The sequence below is a fragment of the Dermacentor silvarum genome, chromosome 5, assembly GCF_013339745.2.
Source record: "Dermacentor silvarum isolate Dsil-2018 chromosome 5, BIME_Dsil_1.4, whole genome shotgun sequence".
NCBI classification, from domain to species: domain Eukaryota; kingdom Metazoa; phylum Arthropoda; class Arachnida; order Ixodida; family Ixodidae; genus Dermacentor; species Dermacentor silvarum.
In genome coordinates, this window is record NC_051158.1 from 168,459,124 (window position 1) to 168,478,824 (window position 19,701).

The window sequence follows — 19,701 nt, forward strand, 5'->3', positions numbered from 1 at the left end:
ACAACTTCACTTACCACACTCTCTAAGGTCACGTGCTTACTGAAACTTGCACTGAGCGTCTGGGAGTCGCTGATGCACACACAATGTGAATGGGGCGATCGCATCACCACCAGATGGCTCCCATTGTTGCCAGTCTCATTACTTTCCTGCCACACCTCGTACTTAACAATGTATAAGTTATAACACTGAGAAGCTGCTGCACCATCATTTTATATGTTTTTTATGGCGAAATAAACCACGTACTACAATGCCCCTACGCCGCATTACCGGTTATAACGATGAAGTCTGGCTGCTGGGTGTCCGTGCCAAAAGGTAAATAAATACGAAATCCTTGAAAAGAAGAGAGAAGAATTTGAGTCGCTGCACCGTCCCTACTGCTCCAACAGCTGCCGCGTGCGCCTCTCTCCCGTTGCACTCCCACCACCCTGAACACAAATGGGCTGCACCCATAACTCTATGCCACGCCACCCTCCGAGACACGAATGGACTGTGCCAACTGCGCTCTTCCCAGATTGTTTGCTGACCCCTGGCCTCTCATTCTGAAAAGTTCTGCCAATGAATTAAGTCGCTCGTGCTCGAGTTTGTAGGTTTCGTCGAAGTCGCTCCTGGCCACATGGTACTCTGCCTCGTTTGATTCGCCGCCAAAATGGAAGAAGGCTGATCTGCCTGCTGATAATCAGCAATGCACGACGTTGCCAGTGAAAAGAAAGCGCACTACTGCTTTAGATTTCAAAATGAACTGCAGTATCGTGCAGGACAACAAAGACGGTAAAAAAGTGTGCGACTTGGTGAAGAAGTATGGTTTATCGCAACTGAAAGTGTCAACGATCATCTGCTCAGCAGAGAAGTTCGACAAAGAAAGCTACTCGGTAGACAATGGGCGCAAACGTGTTCGACGAGCTGCCTATAAGAAAGTAGAAGAGGCTCTCTATGAGTGGTTTCCCTGTGCCGTGCCATGAACTTGCCCATCACTGGCTACAAAGGCCAAGCAGCTTGCCCTACTCATCCACAACGTCGACTTCCAGCCATGTGGCAGCTTGTTCCATGTTATTGAAAGAGAGACACGGCACTGTTTACAAAGCCGTCACCGGTGAGGGAGCTTCGCTTGACTTGGAGGCGAAGCAGATGTGGGTGGAGCAACGCTGCCGTGGCCTCAAAAACTACACTGATGACCACGTATATAATAGCACCGAAACAGGGCTGTTCTTCCAGATGGTGCTGTCTAAGACGCATGTACTCAAAGGAGACACGTGTAAGGGCGGCAAAAACAGCCAGCTGTGCCTCACTATGTTTTTGTGCGCCAACATACACAGGAGCAACAAATGCCCTGCCATTTGTCATTGGCAAATCAAAAAATCTCTGCTGCTTCCACAGTGCTGCCAGGATACCAATACGCTACCATCACAACCACAAGGCATGGATGACGCGAGGACCTTTTTGTGAGTGGCTCTTGGAGTTAGATCAATCTACTCAGCCATCTAAGAGGAAGGCAGTGCACTTCTTCTTTCTGGGGTTTTACGTGCCAAAACCAGTTCTGATTATGAGACACGCCGTAGTGGAGGGCTCCGGATTAATTTTGACCACCTGGGGTTCTTTAACGTGCACTACAACGCAAGCACACGGGCGTTTTTGTATTTCGCCTCCATCGAAATGCGGCCGCCGCGGCCGGGATTCGATCCCGCAACCTCGTGCTCAGCAGCGCAACGCCTTAGCTGACTGAGCTACCGCGGCGGGTGAAGGCAGTGCTCATCTTAGATAATTGTAGCACCTACCACTCCATGCCTAAGCTGTCAAGTGTGAAAGTTTTCTTCCTACGGCTGAACACAACGGCAGGCTTGCAGCCCATGGACGTTCGCATGACCGTCAATTTTAAGACGATGCATCATGCCACGTCCTGAGCAGTCTTCTCGATGGACATGGCCACGCGGACATGCTGAGAGCAACCGGACTTGAAGATCAATCTATTGATGGCTGTGCAGTTTAGCTTTGGTGCATGGTCCACAGCAAGCGCTTCTATGGTGTGGAACTGCTTTAAGAAAGTGTGCTTTGTCCGAGGCAGCAGTCACTTATACGAAGCCTGCGAAGCTCCCACCAACGAAGTTAGGCCTAACTTTGGTCCACAGTCGACGAGGATGCTTCAGAACTCGAAAAGTTTCCACATGCGGACGACGCACCAGAAACATCAGAACTTCTAACTAATGAGGCGATTGTCGCGAACGTGCTTGCATCATCATCATCATCATCATCGGCCTATAATTAGGTCCACTGCAGGACGAAGGCCTCTCCCTGCGATCTCCAATTACCCCTGTCTTGCGCTAGCGTATTCCAACTCGCACCTGCGAATTTCCTAACTTCATCATCCAACCTGGTTTTCTGCCGTCCTCGACTGCGCTTTCCTTCTCTTGGTATCCATTCTGGAACCGTAATGGTGCACCGGTTATCCATCCTACGCATTACATGGCCTGCCCAGCTCCATTTCTTCCACTTAATATCAACTAGAACATCAGCGATCCCCGTTTGTTCTCTGATCCACACCGCTCTATCCACAGTGCTGACACAATACTTGCATCAGGTAGCGACAATGACAGTGATGGCAACGACAGCAGCGATGACACGGTAGGGCAGGCTGCTTCAACATTGTCCTCGCAGGAGGCCCTGCAAATGATTCAGTCCCTCTGGGGCTTCGTTATCATGAGGGACTTTCCACTGCACTAAGTAGAGTAAGCTTTGCGTAAAGCAATCAAGGCTGACGGACATGGGGTTTTCTCATGCAAGCCTGAGACAAATACGTGGCGAAGTGCTTGTGGCGATCTCACCATCTCACCCCAACATTTCTTCTGGATTTCTCAAGCTGGGAGGCTGCCGCGGCAACCTTCTTGTATTTCTTAAAAGGCCCCTTTGGGGGCCACCAAAGCGATGTCTCAGCAGAGCTTGCATGTCACTTGCCATCCGTGAGCCTTCTTTGCAGTTGTCATATCAGTGCCATTCTTGAACGCCGACAGTCGTGGCTTGGTTATATGCGATCGGAGCACGCAGGAAGCAGAGTTAAAGAGTTAAATGAGTCAACACAATCAGTAGCCAGATCGAGGGAGGTGGTGGGTAGGGGCACTGGCCTCGCCGCCATTATAGTTTTCTCACAAGAGCTCTGCTATGCGCCTATTTTGCTTTTTTCATGCACCTCACTTATAACAATTATCAGTTATAGCAATGAAATTTTCTTGGTAGTTGAATAATGTTATAAGTGGGTTCGATTGTACATGTTTTTTTTCTGATGGCGCTAATGCATAAGTTGATACTCTTAAGTCGACTCATCGCTATAATTGGTACAGTCGAATCCCCCTACAACGAATGCCGCTACAACGAAATTTCCGCCATAACGAAGATTTTACGATTTCCCGTCACCTGCCCATAGAAAGCAATACAAAAGAAGTCTCTCCATAGCGAAGGCGTTTTATTCGGTATTTCCGCTTCACCGAAACTGGGACTGAATTGAAGTTGGAACTGCCGAGTAATCAAATTAGAAGGCCCTTTCAAAGCTGTGACGATTGTATGTCTGCTTGAACGAGGTTTTTGCGAACGAAATCAAGTTCAAAGTACCGATTTACTCCACTGCAATTCATAGCCACGCGTGGTCATCACGCGCCTGCGCGAGACTACACGGGAGTTTCGCCCGAAGTACGAAGCATCGATTGCGATAGCAGATTAGTTACGAACTAAACGTCGTAGTTTTATCGGCCATATAAACTTGTAAACACTTACTTACCAACTAAATTACCAAGCCCAGCGTCACACGCGCACAGGTAAACATGAAAACATCTTGCTCGATGACCATGGAAACTCGGTGTCAACACGCTGGAGTGAGAAGGCGTGGCAAGAGCAGCGAGCGAATTCACCTCCGTGCCGTTTCTTGCTTCAACACGAACTAAACATCAAAAGCTGACCGGCACTAGTTGCACTTTGCCCGCATCACAGATCGCTTTGAAGATGAGGCTCACCCTAGCGCGCACTTTGTGCACGGCGCAGATTGCTTTCAAGATACGGCGGCCGCACCGCAGCTGCTGTTGTCACCACGATGCAAACGTCTCGTCGTGTGGGGAAAATGACAATTTGCTAGACACACCGACTCCGGCGACTGCTTTGAAAATAATGGATCCTTTTGACCTAGTCTTAAAGTTATCAGAACCCACGAAAATGACATTGCAATGGCTCTTTCAATGGACTACGAGACTTGATAACGGCTTTGCTTGCTGTGAAGCGTAAAAATTCCAGGCTGACAGACTTCTGGAAATAAAACTTCCGCTAAGCGCAAGCTTGCCAAGTTCGCCAACTTTGTCATAAATATGCAATGAAATTGTGATAATTCAAACCGCTTCATTGCGACAGTGCATGTGCCGCAAAATAAGTGTTTCGCGATCGGCCGGGCACATGCGTTGAACAAAAAATGCTGTAACTGTGGCGCAAAATGCATTCTCTTGTGAAGCTGACACTTTATTGATCACCTTCAGTACGTCTCAACCTTTGCCCCCACGCCATCGCGAAGATTTCCTAAATGATGGTTTCGGTTTCATTTGCAGCTTTGCCATTTGGCGTATGTATATACATACTAATTTTGCATCAGCGAAGTTCCTCCACAACGAAATTTTTTGCGTGTCCCGTGAATTTCATTGTAGCAGGACTCGACTGTACAGTACTCTCGATAAACGGAACTTCAAGGGACTGAAAAAATTTGTTACATTTAACAGGAGTTCGTTTACTGAGAGAGATGTGCAAAAGCACAGATTTATGTGCGCACACTCTTAATACCATTTTATGAAACTCAAGCACTAGAAGGTGAATGTACCTGATAGTTTTTCAGAAAGCAAGAAAACTGCAAGAGGTTTTGGTACAGCACTCACAAAGTTTATTTGGCAACAATTAGACACTGTGCACTAAAAAATGCAACAATTTTGCTTTGTTTGATTCCTTGGAACTACATCTTCAGTATCATTTTTTCCATGGCACTTAAGCTTTGGACAAACATTTTAGATCCTGGTTCCTTCTGAAAAAAATTTGAGGTACTGCACAGCTGATTTTGCTCCTTGAAGCGTGGTGGGCTCCACGATAGCTACCCCTTCAGATTCCTCTTCCGGCTCACTTTTCTCTTCATCACACACCTCAGCAACAATGCTCTCCACCGTGTTTTCAGGGCAAGTTACAACATCACTGCCGATGTACACGTACTCATCAAAGGCCAGATGGATTTCTTTTAAAGCACACTGCTCTACTACCTCCTGCCTCTCAAGGGCATCTTCACTGTCACATTCAGGCAAATCCTGCAAGTCGGATGTCTGGTCACTTGAAAAAAATCCTGCATGCCTAAAGCAATTTGCTATAGTATTAGCAGTCAGCTGCCTCCAGGCATCGGCAATAAGGGGAATGGCGCCAAGAATGTCCACCTTGTATTGCTTAATGTGGTTCAAACACACCAGCATCCTCTGCAGGAGACCCTTGCGGAAGCGGGCTTTCGGGCTTGAATAACTCCTTGATCCATGGGCTGCAACAGTGCCGTGGTGTTGGCCGGGAGAAACTCCAACTGAATCGACTTCAGTCCTGTTACAGACCCATGTCCAGGGCAGTTATCAACAAGGAAAACTACTTTCCTCTTCTGCCACGAAAATTGCGCATCCTCGCTGTGCAGCCATTTGCTGAAGAGTGCCTGCGTCATCCACGCTTTTGAGTTTGACTCGTAAGTCACGGGCATATTAGTTATGCCCTTAAAAGAGCAAGGATTTTTGGATTTGCTGATCACAAGCAGCTTCAACTTGTCGCTGCCCAACATGTTCACTCCTACCCGTTTGCTCAGTTTGCCACCTGTGCATTTCTCACCTTTGAAAGTGATCAATTTCGTTGGCAGGAGCTTAAAAAGAAGCGCTGTTTCATCTACGTTGTAGACGTCATCATCCTTGAATTGATGCATAATCTCCGAAAGCCACCCTGCACGCCAGTCGCAACACGCTGTCGCATCTGCTGCTGCGGCTTCTCCTGTAATGGTGCGGAAAACGAGGCCGTTTCTGTCTTTAAACCTTGTCAGCCAGCCCCTACTGCACAAGAAGTCTGCTATCCCGAGTTGAAGGACAAACTCTTCTTCCTTGGCACGAATTAGTGGTCTGTTGATGGGAATGTTCTGGCTCTGGGCTCTCCTAAGCCACAACATGACAAACTCTTCTTCCTTGGCACGAATTAGTGGTCTGTTGATGGGAATGCTCTGGCTCTGGGCTCTCCTAAGCCACAACATGAGACACTTCTCCAGTTCTTTGTGGTCACCTTGTCGCAGATGCTTCTTCTGGGGCCCGAATCGTGAACTTTCGAAGGCGTCCCATAGGTTCTCCTTGTCGTGCAGGATCTTCGTTAAGCTGCTTTTCGGGATGCCGTGCTTTGTCGCGAGCGCCAACTTCGTGTAAGAGCCGCTTTCGAAGTTAAGAATAATGTCCACCTTCTTTTCTAACGTAAGCGCATGGTGTGCACGCTTCTGTGCCGCCATTGAAAAAGAGACTAGGCCTCAACTTCGCGAGTGCTTACAAGCCACCGATGTTAGAAAATGCCAACGCGGCAATGAAGCACGAATGGCACCACAACGACACGAATGACACATTCGTTCGTGCCGTCATTGCGCATTCGTTGTGCTAACACGGCTGACTACCAACGAGGTAAGGCTTACGACTAAAAACAAGAAACAGCCGGAACCGAAAAAAGCTGATGCTCATGGCAATGGGTCTGCCAAGGAGTTTCATTTTCGGTTCCGTTTACACAGTGACGCGGAAATTTTAGTTCCGATTACGGAAAGTTTTTTACGTTATCTGAATACAAAACAAACCAAATTACAGGCGACTGTTCCGTTTGAGCGGCAATTCCATTTAAGCGATTTCCATTTATCGGGATTCTACTGTACATCGTTATAAGTGGACTGCACGGTATCTAAGTAGTTTGCACAGCTAGATAAGGTGTAAAAGGGCTGACCAAGTATATTCGCTTGTTTTTCTAGTGTTGTTTGTGTACCTGGGCTTGAAAGTAAGGGAACTCTATAACATAAGTAGTCTGCCTTTGTTCTGCATCGTGGTCACACGCAGGACCAAATGGTCACCTTCAGAGAAATCCTCCTCCACTACCACAGAGAGTGGTTACACTACTCTCCAGCACACAAAACACTGAATAAATCTGAATCCACAACTAGGCGACTACTTCAGACGTGAGCTTTCCCAAACTTCGTGCTATAATACCGCATTTAACTTGATGGATACTCCCCACTCTGCAAAGCATGTGAGACCCACGCTGACCTCGATCACATTATCTGGGCATGCCCCAAAGCCTCACCCACCAACACCCGCTGCACTAACACTACCCGCATCATAACTACAGCCGAATAGTGGGAGACTTTGCTGCTCAGCTTGGGCCCAAAAGAGCAGCTCTGGGCTGTTCGGATGGCCGAAGATGCCGCCAGAAAGCAAGCACTGGCTGCTGTCCGAGGAAGGGGGGTTAGTCTCCGAGAATCGCCACCACCCCCAGACCTCAATATCATGTTGCGTTATCCCAACCTTCTTGTTGGCTTTGTACAGCATTGGAACACAGGCTTCCTTAAAGCATTTCGGATTATTGATTTATTGGATTTAACAAGCATTTCGGTTCCCAGCATGTTGCTGTTGACAAGGACGGTCAGCTGTTCTTTGCTGTGTACGCCACCGTGGCAAGGGTCCCCAGTGAATTGAAGGGTTTCTTCATGTATCAACTTGCAAAACAGCCCGGTTTTGTTGCAGTTAAATGTGTCTTGCGGCACAAACTGCTGGAGCAATGACTGTAGCCTACCACAGCGATATTCAACAGCCAACCAATTTTTGGGTTCAACTACAGTAGAACCCCGCAGTTACATTCCCGGCAGCTGCGTTTTCCCGGCTGTTACGTCGTTTCTGGCTGGTCCCAACACAGCTCCCATAGAACCCAATGCATTGGTAACCCCACTGTTGCGTCGCAACTGTGGGGCCGTTCCCACATCATACGTTGCAAGCTGCCAGCCTGCGCCGGCCCGAGTGGCCATTTTTACTTTTCATGTCGCTTGGCTTGGTGGCTTGGTGGCTTGACGATGGCATTGGCTGCCCAAAGTAAAGGGGCCGACACCTATGATGTCTTTTCAGTTTCCGCCAGCAATAGGATGGCCTTTCAGATCCGTATTTGCTACTTAAAGATGGTGTCTATGACGCGTTGTGGCCCTAAAATTGGTTTTGGCTCATAGATGTCGATAACGCCGTCGCCGCGCGCCATATGCTGTATGTGCAAGTGAAAGCATAAGAGGGGAGCCATCGACCACGTCTAAATCTCACGTGCGCAAGAATAATGATGATGATGATGTGTCGTTTTTAATGGAGCAAGGGCCAGCTATGACCAAAGAGCGCCATGACATATAGTTATGAATTGTCTATATAATTATGTATGAAATTTTTAAATATTGTCACGAGCGGCGATCCTGTGGTCGGTGCTTGGACGACGACGACGGGTGGTTTTTCTGGTGTGCACGCGCTCCCCTGAACGATTGCTGCAGCGTTGTGCGCCTTACCCTGTAAATATATCCATCGTATATATATTCTCCCCGTAACATCTTTGGTGGACGTGCGGGGTACGCTCGCTACAACACCGGGAACTGGATCTTCGCAGCGGATGGCGCGTTGCTGCCACCACAATGACCGACCAAGCGACCCAGTGTGAGCAAGACTCGTCACCGGTCATTCTCTTGCACCCTCGTGATCCCGGGACATTCAATGGCACCAGCGGCGTGGACGTCGATGCATGGCTGGCAATGTATGAGCGCGTCAGCCGCACTAACAAGTGGGACCCGACCATAATGCTGGCGAATCTCATCTTCTATTTGCGGGGCACTGCGCTACTCTGGTTCGAGACGCATGAGGCAGATCTAACGAGTTGGGACGTCTGTAAGCAGAAATTACGCGATCTATTTGGGAGACCTATCGCACGACAACTAGCGGCCAAGCAGGAGCTCGCAATTCGTGCTCAGACGTCCACGGAGCCGTACATCTCGTATATTCAGGACGTGTTGTCTCTGTGCAACAAGGTCAACAAGGACATGCCTGAAGTGGACAAAGTGGGCCACGTACTGAAAGGCATAGCTGATGACGCATTCAATCTGCTACTGTGTAAGAACTGCTCAACGGTGGAGTCGGTCATCGCTGAATGTCGTTGTTTTGAGCTGGCCAAAAGTCAACGTATCACTCACTGCTTCGACCGACTTCCTAATATGGCTGCCACGTCCTCCTGCGAAGGTTTAGCCACGCTTCGGCAAGCGCAAGCTCCAGAAAACGCCACCAGGATCGTCCGTCGAGAACTCGAGGCCATGGCACCCGTTACACCTCATGACGGTATGCAAAGCAACAACCTAGCTCCGATTTCGCTAATTCAGGCCGTGGTTTGCCAAGAGGTCGCGAATATGGGCATTTTACCCACCTTTGATAACGGTCATACTGCTACCAACCCGGTCGCCCCTGTCGTCGCTGCTGCAAGACCGAACACGACCTTCAGGCCACGTTATCGAAATCCAGCTGATTGGCGCACACCTGATGACCGGCCCATCTGCTTCACGTGCTCTAGGATTGGACACATCGCCCGCCATTGCCGCAGCCGCTGGCCCACGTCCTATCGCCCAAACACTTACAATCGCCCGGACCATGCACCATATGCCCCGTCGTTCCGTCCTGAGGCCTCGAGTGCTGAACGTCATCCTAGGGAAAACCGGATCAGCCGCTCACCATCGCCTCAGCGCCGTCAGTCCCGCTCGCCCCAACCTCGCCGCTCTCGGTCTCCCTTTGGCCGCCTCTCGGAAAACTAGCCAGTGCAGCCCCCGGAGGTGACGCTGCATTTACGACCCGGTCTGAAAATCCTCTGATTGTCCCTTATACCCGATGCAACCTTCTTGAAGTTCTGGTTGATGGTGTGGCAGTTACCGCTCTTGTTGATACCGGCGCACAAATTTCTATAATGAGCTCGAGCCTCCGGTGCCGCCTCCAGAAAGTCCTGACGCCCGCGACTTCACCTACCATCCGAGTAGCCGACGGGAGTACACCTGCCGTACTTGGAATGTGCACTGCACGCATCGCTATTTCTGGTCGCCACACATCTGTTCTTTTTGCTGTTCTAGAACAGTGCCCCCATGACCTCATCTTGGGAATCGACTTTCTGTCCACACACGCTGCCCTTATCGACTGCTCCGTGGGCCTTCTCCGGCTAGAGCTTCCTTCGTGCCCCGACAACGTCGATGCCGGCCCACCCCGCCTACGCTTCGTCGAGTTTCTTCGACTGCCTCCGCAAGCCGCAATATACGTCCAGCTGTCAGCCTTTCCGCCCCTACCCGACGGCGACTACGTTGCCTGCCCTATTCCTGAGGTCGCCATGACACCCAACGTCGCGCTACCCTATACGGTGGTGACAGTTCGAAACAACAGCACCGCCTTTCCCATCCTCAATTTTGGCTACTCGACGCAAGTTCTTCCTCGCGGCATATCACTCGCTCATCTGACCCCATTGGCCGGCCACACGGTTTCTGCCCTGACCACAGAACCTCCACCGGATTTTTCACCGCCGTCATCGCAGTCAGGTTCGTCCTGCGACCACTTCGCCCGCATGATATCAGGAGACCTCGCTCCGGCACAGTCCGCTGCCCTTCGCCGCGTGCTGGTTTCCTACCAGGATATCTCTGACTTCGGCGACCGTCCTATGGGCCAGATTTCCGTCGTCACCCATCGCATTCATACCGGCGATGCGAGTCCTATTCACCGACGGCCTTACCGTGTGTCAGCTCCGGAGCGTGCTGTCATCCAAGAGGAAGTGGAGAAAATGCTGGGCAAAGGCATAATTGAACCCTCATGCAGTCCTTGGGCCTCTCCCGTCGTACTCGTGAAAAAGAAGGACAATAGCTGGAGATTCTGTGTAGACTACCGCCACCTCAACCAGATTACCAAGAAGGATGTGTATCCTCTCCCGCGTATTGATGACGCACTGGACTGCTTGCACGGCGCCAGATATTTCTCTTCCATCGACCTGCGCTCAGGATACTGGCAAATCGCTGTGGACGACCAAGACCGCGAGAAGATTGCCTTCGTGACTCCTGATGGCCTCTATCAATTTAAAGTGATGCCTTTTGGCCTATGTAACGCCCCTGCTACTTTCGAGCGCATGATGGACTCTCTTCTTCGAGGCATCAAGTGGTCCATATGCCTTTGCTACCTGGACGATGTTATCGTTTTTTCGACTACGTTTGAAAACCATCTCACTCGCCTGTCCACCGTCCTTGATGTTTTTCGCCGTGCTCGTCTTCAGCTTAACTCGTCGAAATGTCGCTTTGGGCACCGTCAAATCTGCGTACTCGGCCACCTTGTTGACGCTGCAGGCGTGCAGCCAGACCCTGACAAAGTCCGCGCGGTTAGTCAGTTCCCTACTCCACGGTCGGCCAAGGATGTCCGCAGTTTTCTTGGCCTGTGTTCATACTTCCGTCGTTTTGTCCAGAACTTCGCGGAAGTGGCCCGCCCTCTAACTGGCCTACTCAAGAAGGACGTAGTTTTCACTTGGGGTCGTGACCAAGCGGACGCCTTTTCATCGCTCGTTGCCATCCTAACGAACCCACCTGTTCTAGCACATTTCGACCCGTCAGCTAGCACGGACGTTCGTACCGACGCCAGTGGCCACGGTATAGGCGCCGTCCTTGCACAACAGCAGCACGGCCTCCACCGCGTGGTCGCCTATGCAAGCCGCCTTCTGTCGCCATCGGAGCAAAATTACTGTATCACAGAACGCGAGTGCTTAGCACTCGTCTGGGCCATCGCAAAATTCCGTCCGTACCTGTATGGCAGGCACTTTTCAGTTATTACAGACCACCATGCGCTTTGCTGGCTCTCCTCGCTCAAGGATCCTACTGGTCGCCTTGGCCGTTGGGCACTCCGCTTGCAAGAGTACTCATTTTCTGTTTTCTACAAATCTGGACGGCTTCACCAAGACGCTGACTGCTTGTCACGATACCCGGTTGATCCCCCTGATACACTGGAAGATGAACCTGACACCTTTGTTCTGGCCATTACAGACTTCGTCCACATAGCTGATGAACAGCGCCGGGACTCATCTTTGCGGCCTATTATAGACGGTCTCAACTCACCACACCCTGAGCCTTCCCTACGGATGTTTGTGCTCCACAATGACACCTTACACCGCTACAACGCCCGGCCTGACGGCGCTGAGCTCTTGCTTGTTGCTCCCGTGCATCTTCGCTCTACTGTTTTGCGCCAGCTTCACGGCCGGACACCTGGGCGTGTCACGCACGTATGATCGCATCCGTAGGCGCATCTTTTGGCCTGATGTAATAGTTCAGCGGAAATCCGCTAGGTGGAGATAAGTAATTAAAGAGAAACTGAGACATCCACCCAAATGTAGCAATTCGCTACTATGGAAACCCAACCGGGTTCCTCGAAAGAAAGCCTCGCAGTTGAAGAAAAATTTGTCCTGGTCCGGGACTCGAACCCGGGACCACCGCCTTTCCGGGGCAGCCGCTCTACCATCTGAGCTAACCAGGCGGCTAGCAGATTGCAGGGCGAAGTCGAATTTGTCGAAAACTCGAAGCAAAGGCAAGTATATGATGTAATAGTTCAGCGGAAATCCGCTAGGTGGAGATAAGTAATTAAAGAGAAACTGAGACATCCACCCAAATGTAGCAATTCGCTACTATGGAAACCCAACCGGGTTCCTCGAAAGCGAGGCTTTCTTTCGAGGAACCCGGTTGGGTTTCCATAGTAGCGAATTGCTACATTTGGGTGGATGTCTCAGTTTCTCTTTAATTACTTATCTCCACCTAGCGGATCCTGGTCTCTACCGTTCTGTGCGACAGTACGTTGCGGCTTGTGACCACTGCCAGCGACGCAAGACTCCTGCCCTACTGCCTGCTGGCAGCCTTCAGCCCCTCGACATCCCTGATGAACCATTTTTCCGGGTGGGACTCGATCTTCTAGGGCCTTTTCCCATGTCGACCACTGGCAATAGATGGGTTGCAGTCGCTACTGACTACGCAACGCGGTACGGGCACGTTACACGGGCACTTCCCACCAGCTGTGCTACTGATGTAGCCGATTTCCTTCTTCACGACGTCATCCTGCGCCACGGTGCTCCTCGTCAGTTAATCACAGACCGCGGCCGCTGCTTCCTGTCTAAAGTAGTCGACGACATTCTTCGTTCTTGCAAGACCAATCACAAGTTCACCACTGCGTACCATCCACAGACAAACGGCCTTACTGAACGCCTCAACCGTACTCTCACAGATATGCTTGCTATGTACGTGTCTGAGGACCACCGAGACTGGGACATTAACTTGCCTTTTGTGACCTTCGCCTACAACTCTTCTCATCACGACACAGCTGGCTATTCACCTTTTTATCTACTGTTTGGCTACGACCCACCATTGCCTATGGACACCATACTTCATGCTCACGCAGACACATCCTCTGCCTATGCTCGTGATGCTCTTGCCCGTGCTGACATCGCCCGTCAGGTTGCCCGCGATCGCTTGTCGGCTTCACAGGTCAATCAAAAATGTCTCTATGACCGCCGACACCGGGAGGCGAACTTCCCTCCAGGATCGCTCGTCTTGCTGTGGTTCCCGTCACGTCGCGTTGGCCTATGCGAAAAACTCCTCTCCCGTTATGCTGGCCCTTACCGCGTCATACGCAAAGTCACTAATGTGACTTATGAAATCGCTCCGCTAAATCCTACGTCAGCCTCTGCAACAATCGCGAGTGACATAGTCCATGTCTCGCGTCTTAAACCGTACCACTCTCGGCCCGGGCCCTAATTGCACCGAGACGGTGCTTCTGCCGCCGGCGGGTAATGTCACGAGCGGCGATCCTGTGGTCGGTGCTTGGACGATGACGACGACGACGGGTGGTTTTTCTGGTGTGCACGCGCTCCCCTGAACGATTGCTGCAGCGTTGTGCGCCTTACCCTGTAAATATATCCATCGTATATATATTCTCCCCGTAACAATATGTTCAAATGGAGATGTAATACGGCTGTAAAGAGGCCTAAAAACGGGTCGCTGTAAACATTGTAGGAAATGTAAGCATCAAACAATAACAATGACTCATGATAAAAAAAGGATAAAAGTTCTGCTACAAATAAGTGATATGAAAATGTACACAAGCACTGCTGCCTCCACAGCACTCTTGAAGTTCAAGGCTGAGAGACCTATGTCACTGTGGCTATAGCCTCGAGATGAGGCTGTGCTGCACGTTACCCGGCCAAATTATCTGTAATGTGGTAACTTCATTTAAAAAGCTAAAAATAGTTTTCAAGTTAAAAAGCGGTTCGTTACTAAGAAAAAATGCTGGATGGAGTAGAATATGCTGACGATATGCAGAATGAAAGTACTTTTTGTGCTGTTTCTATTTTCCTGCACTGGATGAGGAGATGGAGAAGTGTAAGGCTGTCACCACACCTTCGACATGACGGAGGATCACTTCCAGTCAGTAAGTAAGAGTGCGTGCCGAAGGTATGACCTATTCTTAATCGACAGAGGAGCACTTCTCTGTATCGTGCTGTTTCCTCCGATATCCAGTAGCCCAATTTAGGTTTTATCAGGTGTAACTTATTAGATACCTAGATATCCCACTGTTTCTGCCAGTGCTTCTTCAGCCTATGCCGTAAGTATGGTTTAAAGTCTGTGGCTGGAATGGGTATGTTTATGTCAGTGTCGCTAAATACTACTGAGGTAGCGCTCTCGTCAGCAACTCCGTTGCCTTTTTTGCCACTGTGTCCAGGTACCCAGCATAAGACAATGACTTGATTGCCTATATAAGCTGAGCATAGCAGTGCATGTAGTTCGTTAAAGACAGTGTTTTATGTTTTCGTAGGCTCATTATGGCTCGGACTACACTCAATGAGTCCTTAAACACAATAGAGCTAGTGAGATTGGTTTGCTTGATGTGTTCAACTGCAGAAAGGATCGCATATGCTTCCGCCGTAAAAATACTTGTATATGAATTCAACGCACCGGATATTAAAAATGATGGTCCCAGTGCTGCTTAAGCAACACCAGCAGGAGACGTTTGCCTGTGGGCGCTGACACCATGCTTGTTAATATAGTTATAAGCCAATGTTTACAAGTTTATGCGGACGATAAAACAACTATTACTTTGTATACCTGTCTGCTAATTTGCTATCACAATCGATGCTTTGGCTTTCGGGCAAAATTGCAATTTTTTTCAACACTTAAGAATTAAAATAATATTGTGTGCAGGTGAACACTACTCCCATTTCTCAATTTTTCCTGTTTCTCGGCTCTTGCGTTCCCCGGCTCTTAAGTTTTTTGTTTTTTTTTATGGCCCCGTGAAAAACCTATCAGCGGTGTTCTACTGTATAAGTTATATGTTGAATGAGTTCAACTTATAACAGCAGATTCAATTCATTGCAAAGGCAATTGAATTTGCTCACTAGTGTCTCAATTCTCAAAGTGATAAGGCTCGACTTTTCGCATCAGCAAAGGTGCATGAGGTTTTAGCACATCGTAACAATAGTGCTGTGGAACAACTATCCAGTGGGACAAATTGGCAGTATGGAAGAGATCCTGTCGGCCACTGCAGTCTGCAAACACTGCATGAAATACATGAAGGTGCTATCGACAGGATACCATCAAAACAAGTGTATGGCCAGCAGTCACCTAAAGACACCTACAGGTCGGCTGAAGTGATCGCTGGTGTGACCCTCAGGTGCCCAGTGAGTACTACTCATTACACGATGACAGTGTTGCACGTGCCTAGTTCTGCTTAGTCATTATTGATGATGTGCTGTAGGATGTCGTGACTCACAGCCGTCGCAGAACAAGAATCCTGACAGTTCCCTGCAGTTTTTGCTTCCCTCAATGAATGAGCATATTGATAAAACAAAGTATGTTTTGCAGTTAACTGCATTAAAGAATTTTTTTATTTTGATTTTGGTCACCTCAAGCACAGGGGTCTACTTATATGCCGAATTGATCTATATTCACGTTTTTACGCTAATATACTGATTTAGGCATAACCAAGAGACTCGATGGGCTTAACATTATTGTAGAGCAACCTAAGGGCTACAACAACACCAGGACAAGAGGGCTCTGGATTAAGCTCTACCACCTAAGGTCTTCAACGTGCTCAGTTGAGCAGTATTTTTGCATCTTGCCCCAATCTGTGGACAAGAAACACAGACCAGCTAATTTGTCCTCAGCAGAAGAACGTCATACACATTTGAGTAGGTCGTACCAAGGTAGGTAGACTTTGCCATTAACCACAAACTCACACAAGCAAGCAAAAGCAAGAGAAGTGCCGGTCACCACCCACCTGAGGTGGAGCTTGACTGATCCACAGCCTCCGTAGTCTGCATGCTCCTCGACACGCTCCATGCTTTCAAGGAGCACCCAACAGACTTGTCCGCCAGAGGCAAGCTGCACTGCATGCCAACCTCGACCTGACCGACGACCTCGGAAGGAGCGTGGCATGCTGTTTTGGCAGTGATACTTTCACCAAGGCTCATTGCATTTGTGAGGCCTGCAGAAAGTAATTGGAGTGATTGCAGTCCTGTTACAGCAACAAGAACAAGAGGTGTATACAACAATAGAATTAATGCAGAGGCCCTTTCAGGGTTCGTACAGGTTTCCAAGGCAAAAATTCAAGGACAATCCAGGACCTGTCAAAGGTTTATCAAGGACTCAAAGCGGCACCAAAGTAGAATTTCCTTACTCTAACATTTCCAAAAATGACAATTTATTGCACTTACAATAAATAAATGTATATCACAATTACAATAAAAATGTCTAGCCTTGATAACTTCTCAAGATCACAACACAAAATGAATGCTTACAACAGCGACTGAGATTTCTCCAGTATAGGCTGGGTAAAGTTCACCAAAAACATTCAAAACATTTAGCATAGGGTTATTGCACTAAAATAAAAAGAAAAAAATGTACATCCCAATGATGTTAATAATGTCTAGCTTTGAATACTTTGCAAGTTCACAACTATACCAAAAACAAAAGTTCACGAAACACAATGAATGCTCCCAACAGCTACTCTGACTTCTCCAGTATTAACTGGGCAAGTTTACCGTACATTCCAAACCATTCAGTGTAGTCTTGCTAGACATCTATTCTATTATAACAAATAGATGTATATTGCAATTTTGTAAAACATGTCATCATCATTTCTCAAGTCCGCAATATTAAAAGTTAACACAACGAACACTCACAACAGCTGCTCAGGCTTCTCAGTATTAGCTGGGCTGGTTCATCAAACAATTCTAAAACATTCAGCATAGGTAATGTTATTGCACTTATCATAAATAATATAACAAACTTCCACCCAAAGGCACTGAGCATCAGTGGTAAAGTTGTTCCACTATATCTCTCTCTAGCTTCACTAGCTTCACCTCGTGCACAAGAGTGAAAGTGGGACAAGGCAGACCGACAGGCAAGAAGTGAAACGAACAATAGGGTGAGGAAAGCAGCGTAAACACTGCCAGCCGAGCCAGCACCGAAGCGCGGCACGGGTCCCTCGCTCCGTTCGCTGTTTGACGTGGTGAAGCCTTTTATTTTTTACTTGCAGTTCTGCAAAACGGAACCATGTGTGCTCGCGCTGATGTATTGCTTCTGAAATGGGGAGTTTGTCAGATCGACGCCTATCTACCACAGAAAGGAGGTTGCACTGTAGATATCAGAGTGCATTGCTCACGAAATTCAAGGATTTTCAAGGAAGGAAAAAAATTCCAGGACTTTCAAGGGCCTTGAAAATGCACTTTTCAATTTCAAGGGTTTTTAAGGATTTCAAGGACCTGTACATACCCTGCCCTTTACAATGCATAGTCATGGAGCACAAAATAACCCTTTGGGTTCAGTATTCTGAGAGGTGCTACAAGGGACAATGCACACTGAATACGCGAAAGCAGGGCAACTTATTTTCTGCGGAAGGCTTACGACAGTAGAACATATCTCAGACACTTTTCATGTCTAGGTTGGCCTCTTAACTAATTTTGTCTTTCTCTCTTAAAATTGAGAACAATCCTAGACCTCACTAACCTATGATCACTGCCATTTACCCTACCTAACCCTTCTACATCCTGAACTATGCTAGGGTTAGCACAGAGTACGAAATCTATTTCATTTCTTGTTTCCCCATTAGGGCTTTTCCAGGTCCACTTCCTGTTATTGCGCTTCTGGAAGAAGGTATTCATAATTCGGAGGCTATACCTCTCTGCGAACTATACTAACATCTCTCGTCTACTATTTCTAGAGTTGATGCCATAGTTGCCAGTCACTAATTCTCCCAACCAATTCCCCCCCCCCCCCCCTTTTGCATTAAAGCCACCCATGACTACAGTATACTGAGTTGGCACCTTTCTCATTGCTAAACCAACATCCTCATAAAACTGCTCCATTTGTCCATTATCATCACTGGAGGTTGGATGTGCTACCTGTAATTTATGTCTCCAATTTAGTTTTATTACGATGACTGCTACCCTTTTATTAGAACTGTCTCATTGTAGTGACGGTGAACAACCACATTGGCACAACACGTTGGGCAAACCTGTGCCCAGCAAAACAAGTAACACTCGACACAATGACAGCGGCGAGCACACTCATCAATCGTCCAAATCTGATCTGCGGATCAGGAACATAGACTTTTATACATGACACGTAGAAGGTTCCAGCGTAATCGCTGGTGCCTTCATGGCTTCCAGAAAGTACTACACAGTTCATAAACACACAGTACTACACAGACAGCGGAGAGAACAGGCGATAAGATACGAGAAACTTCCGATACAGCAAGGTGTGTCTTAAGCTGAGTGAGAACACTGTAACTAAAAAACGTGAAAAACGTTGACCAAAAACATGAACTATTTACACGCATGTCAATACTGCAGAATTATTCAATGTTGCCTGCTATGTCCTTATGAATAGGTGACCCGTAAAAGAGCGAGGAATTCTGGGATGCGCCGTCTGCTCGCTGTTTCCGGTTCGAGCAAGCACAGCCGCCACCGCCGCTTCGATGTTGAAGCCTATTGATGCGCTTGCAGTCCGGCTTTGTCACACTCGAAGATTACCCAGTTGCAGGCGCCTAAAAAGCATGGTCGGCTGTTCAGCCATTGGCTCATGTAACTACTGCCTTGCAGCGTGCCTTGCTGAGTCATCTGTGCACAAGCATCAGAGGCATGGCTGCCACTTCTAAAACTGAACCATCAGCAAACAAAAAAGAAAATAAACGAATGTCAGTGGCACTTAATTGTCAGGCGGCGATGAGCTGTGTAAGGGCCAACACGGAATGATTCCCCAAGATATTTCTTTCTCTAACAATGACTCAAGCAACAATAACTATTTCAGTACTCGCATGCACATATAGAGGTATTATGAAACACGATTTTATGGCGCAAATTTAAACGGGACACAGCGAGATACATACATAATACTCGTAACCAACCAGCCCACCTTAGTTCCTTGAACACAGATAGAGATAATGCGCAGCTGCATAATGTCGGCGATACGGCCATTTCCCCATCTTGTTGACAAAAAAGCGAATACTTCTACCTATGTACCACTTCAAATGAACCACGAGTTTCGACCAAGAAATGCCGTTGATGACACGGAGTTTTCAAACATTTTCAGCA

At 48.3% G+C, this 19,701-nt stretch overlaps 4 protein-coding genes and 1 non-coding gene across 16 annotated transcripts in view; 3 read left to right on the forward strand and 2 right to left on the reverse strand.

The window, feature by feature from the left end:
• The window catches only part of LOC119453871 (zinc finger protein 675-like), a 2,199,134-nt gene that overhangs the window by 1,319,075 nt on the left and 860,358 nt on the right, over positions 1–19,701 (forward strand). The gene's annotated exons all lie outside the window — the stretch shown is intronic.
• The window catches only part of LOC119454549 (gastrula zinc finger protein XlCGF57.1-like), a 1,708,166-nt gene that overhangs the window by 955,194 nt on the left and 733,271 nt on the right, over positions 1–19,701 (forward strand). The window lies entirely within an intron of this gene.
• LOC119453877 (gastrula zinc finger protein XlCGF8.2DB) overlaps positions 1–19,701 on the reverse strand; it is a 439,553-nt gene that overhangs the window by 394,059 nt on the left and 25,793 nt on the right. For 7 of the 8 annotated variants that reach the window (XM_049666990.1, XM_049666991.1, XM_049666989.1 and 4 more), the window contains exon 2: positions 16,386–16,592. The exons of the other annotated variant lie outside the window; for it this stretch is intronic. In XM_049666990.1, coding sequence (XP_049522947.1) covers positions 16,386–16,592 — 207 coding nt within the window. The remainder of the gene's footprint in view (positions 1–16,385; positions 16,593–19,701) is intronic. 8 annotated transcript variants of the gene reach the window in all.
• Positions 1–19,701, forward strand: part of LOC125945267 (uncharacterized) — a 329,028-nt gene that overhangs the window by 228,869 nt on the left and 80,458 nt on the right. The window lies entirely within an intron of this gene.
• On the reverse strand, positions 12,525–12,599 carry Trnas-gga (transfer RNA serine (anticodon GGA)). Its single transcript has one exon. It is a non-coding gene; the product is annotated as a tRNA-Ser (tRNA).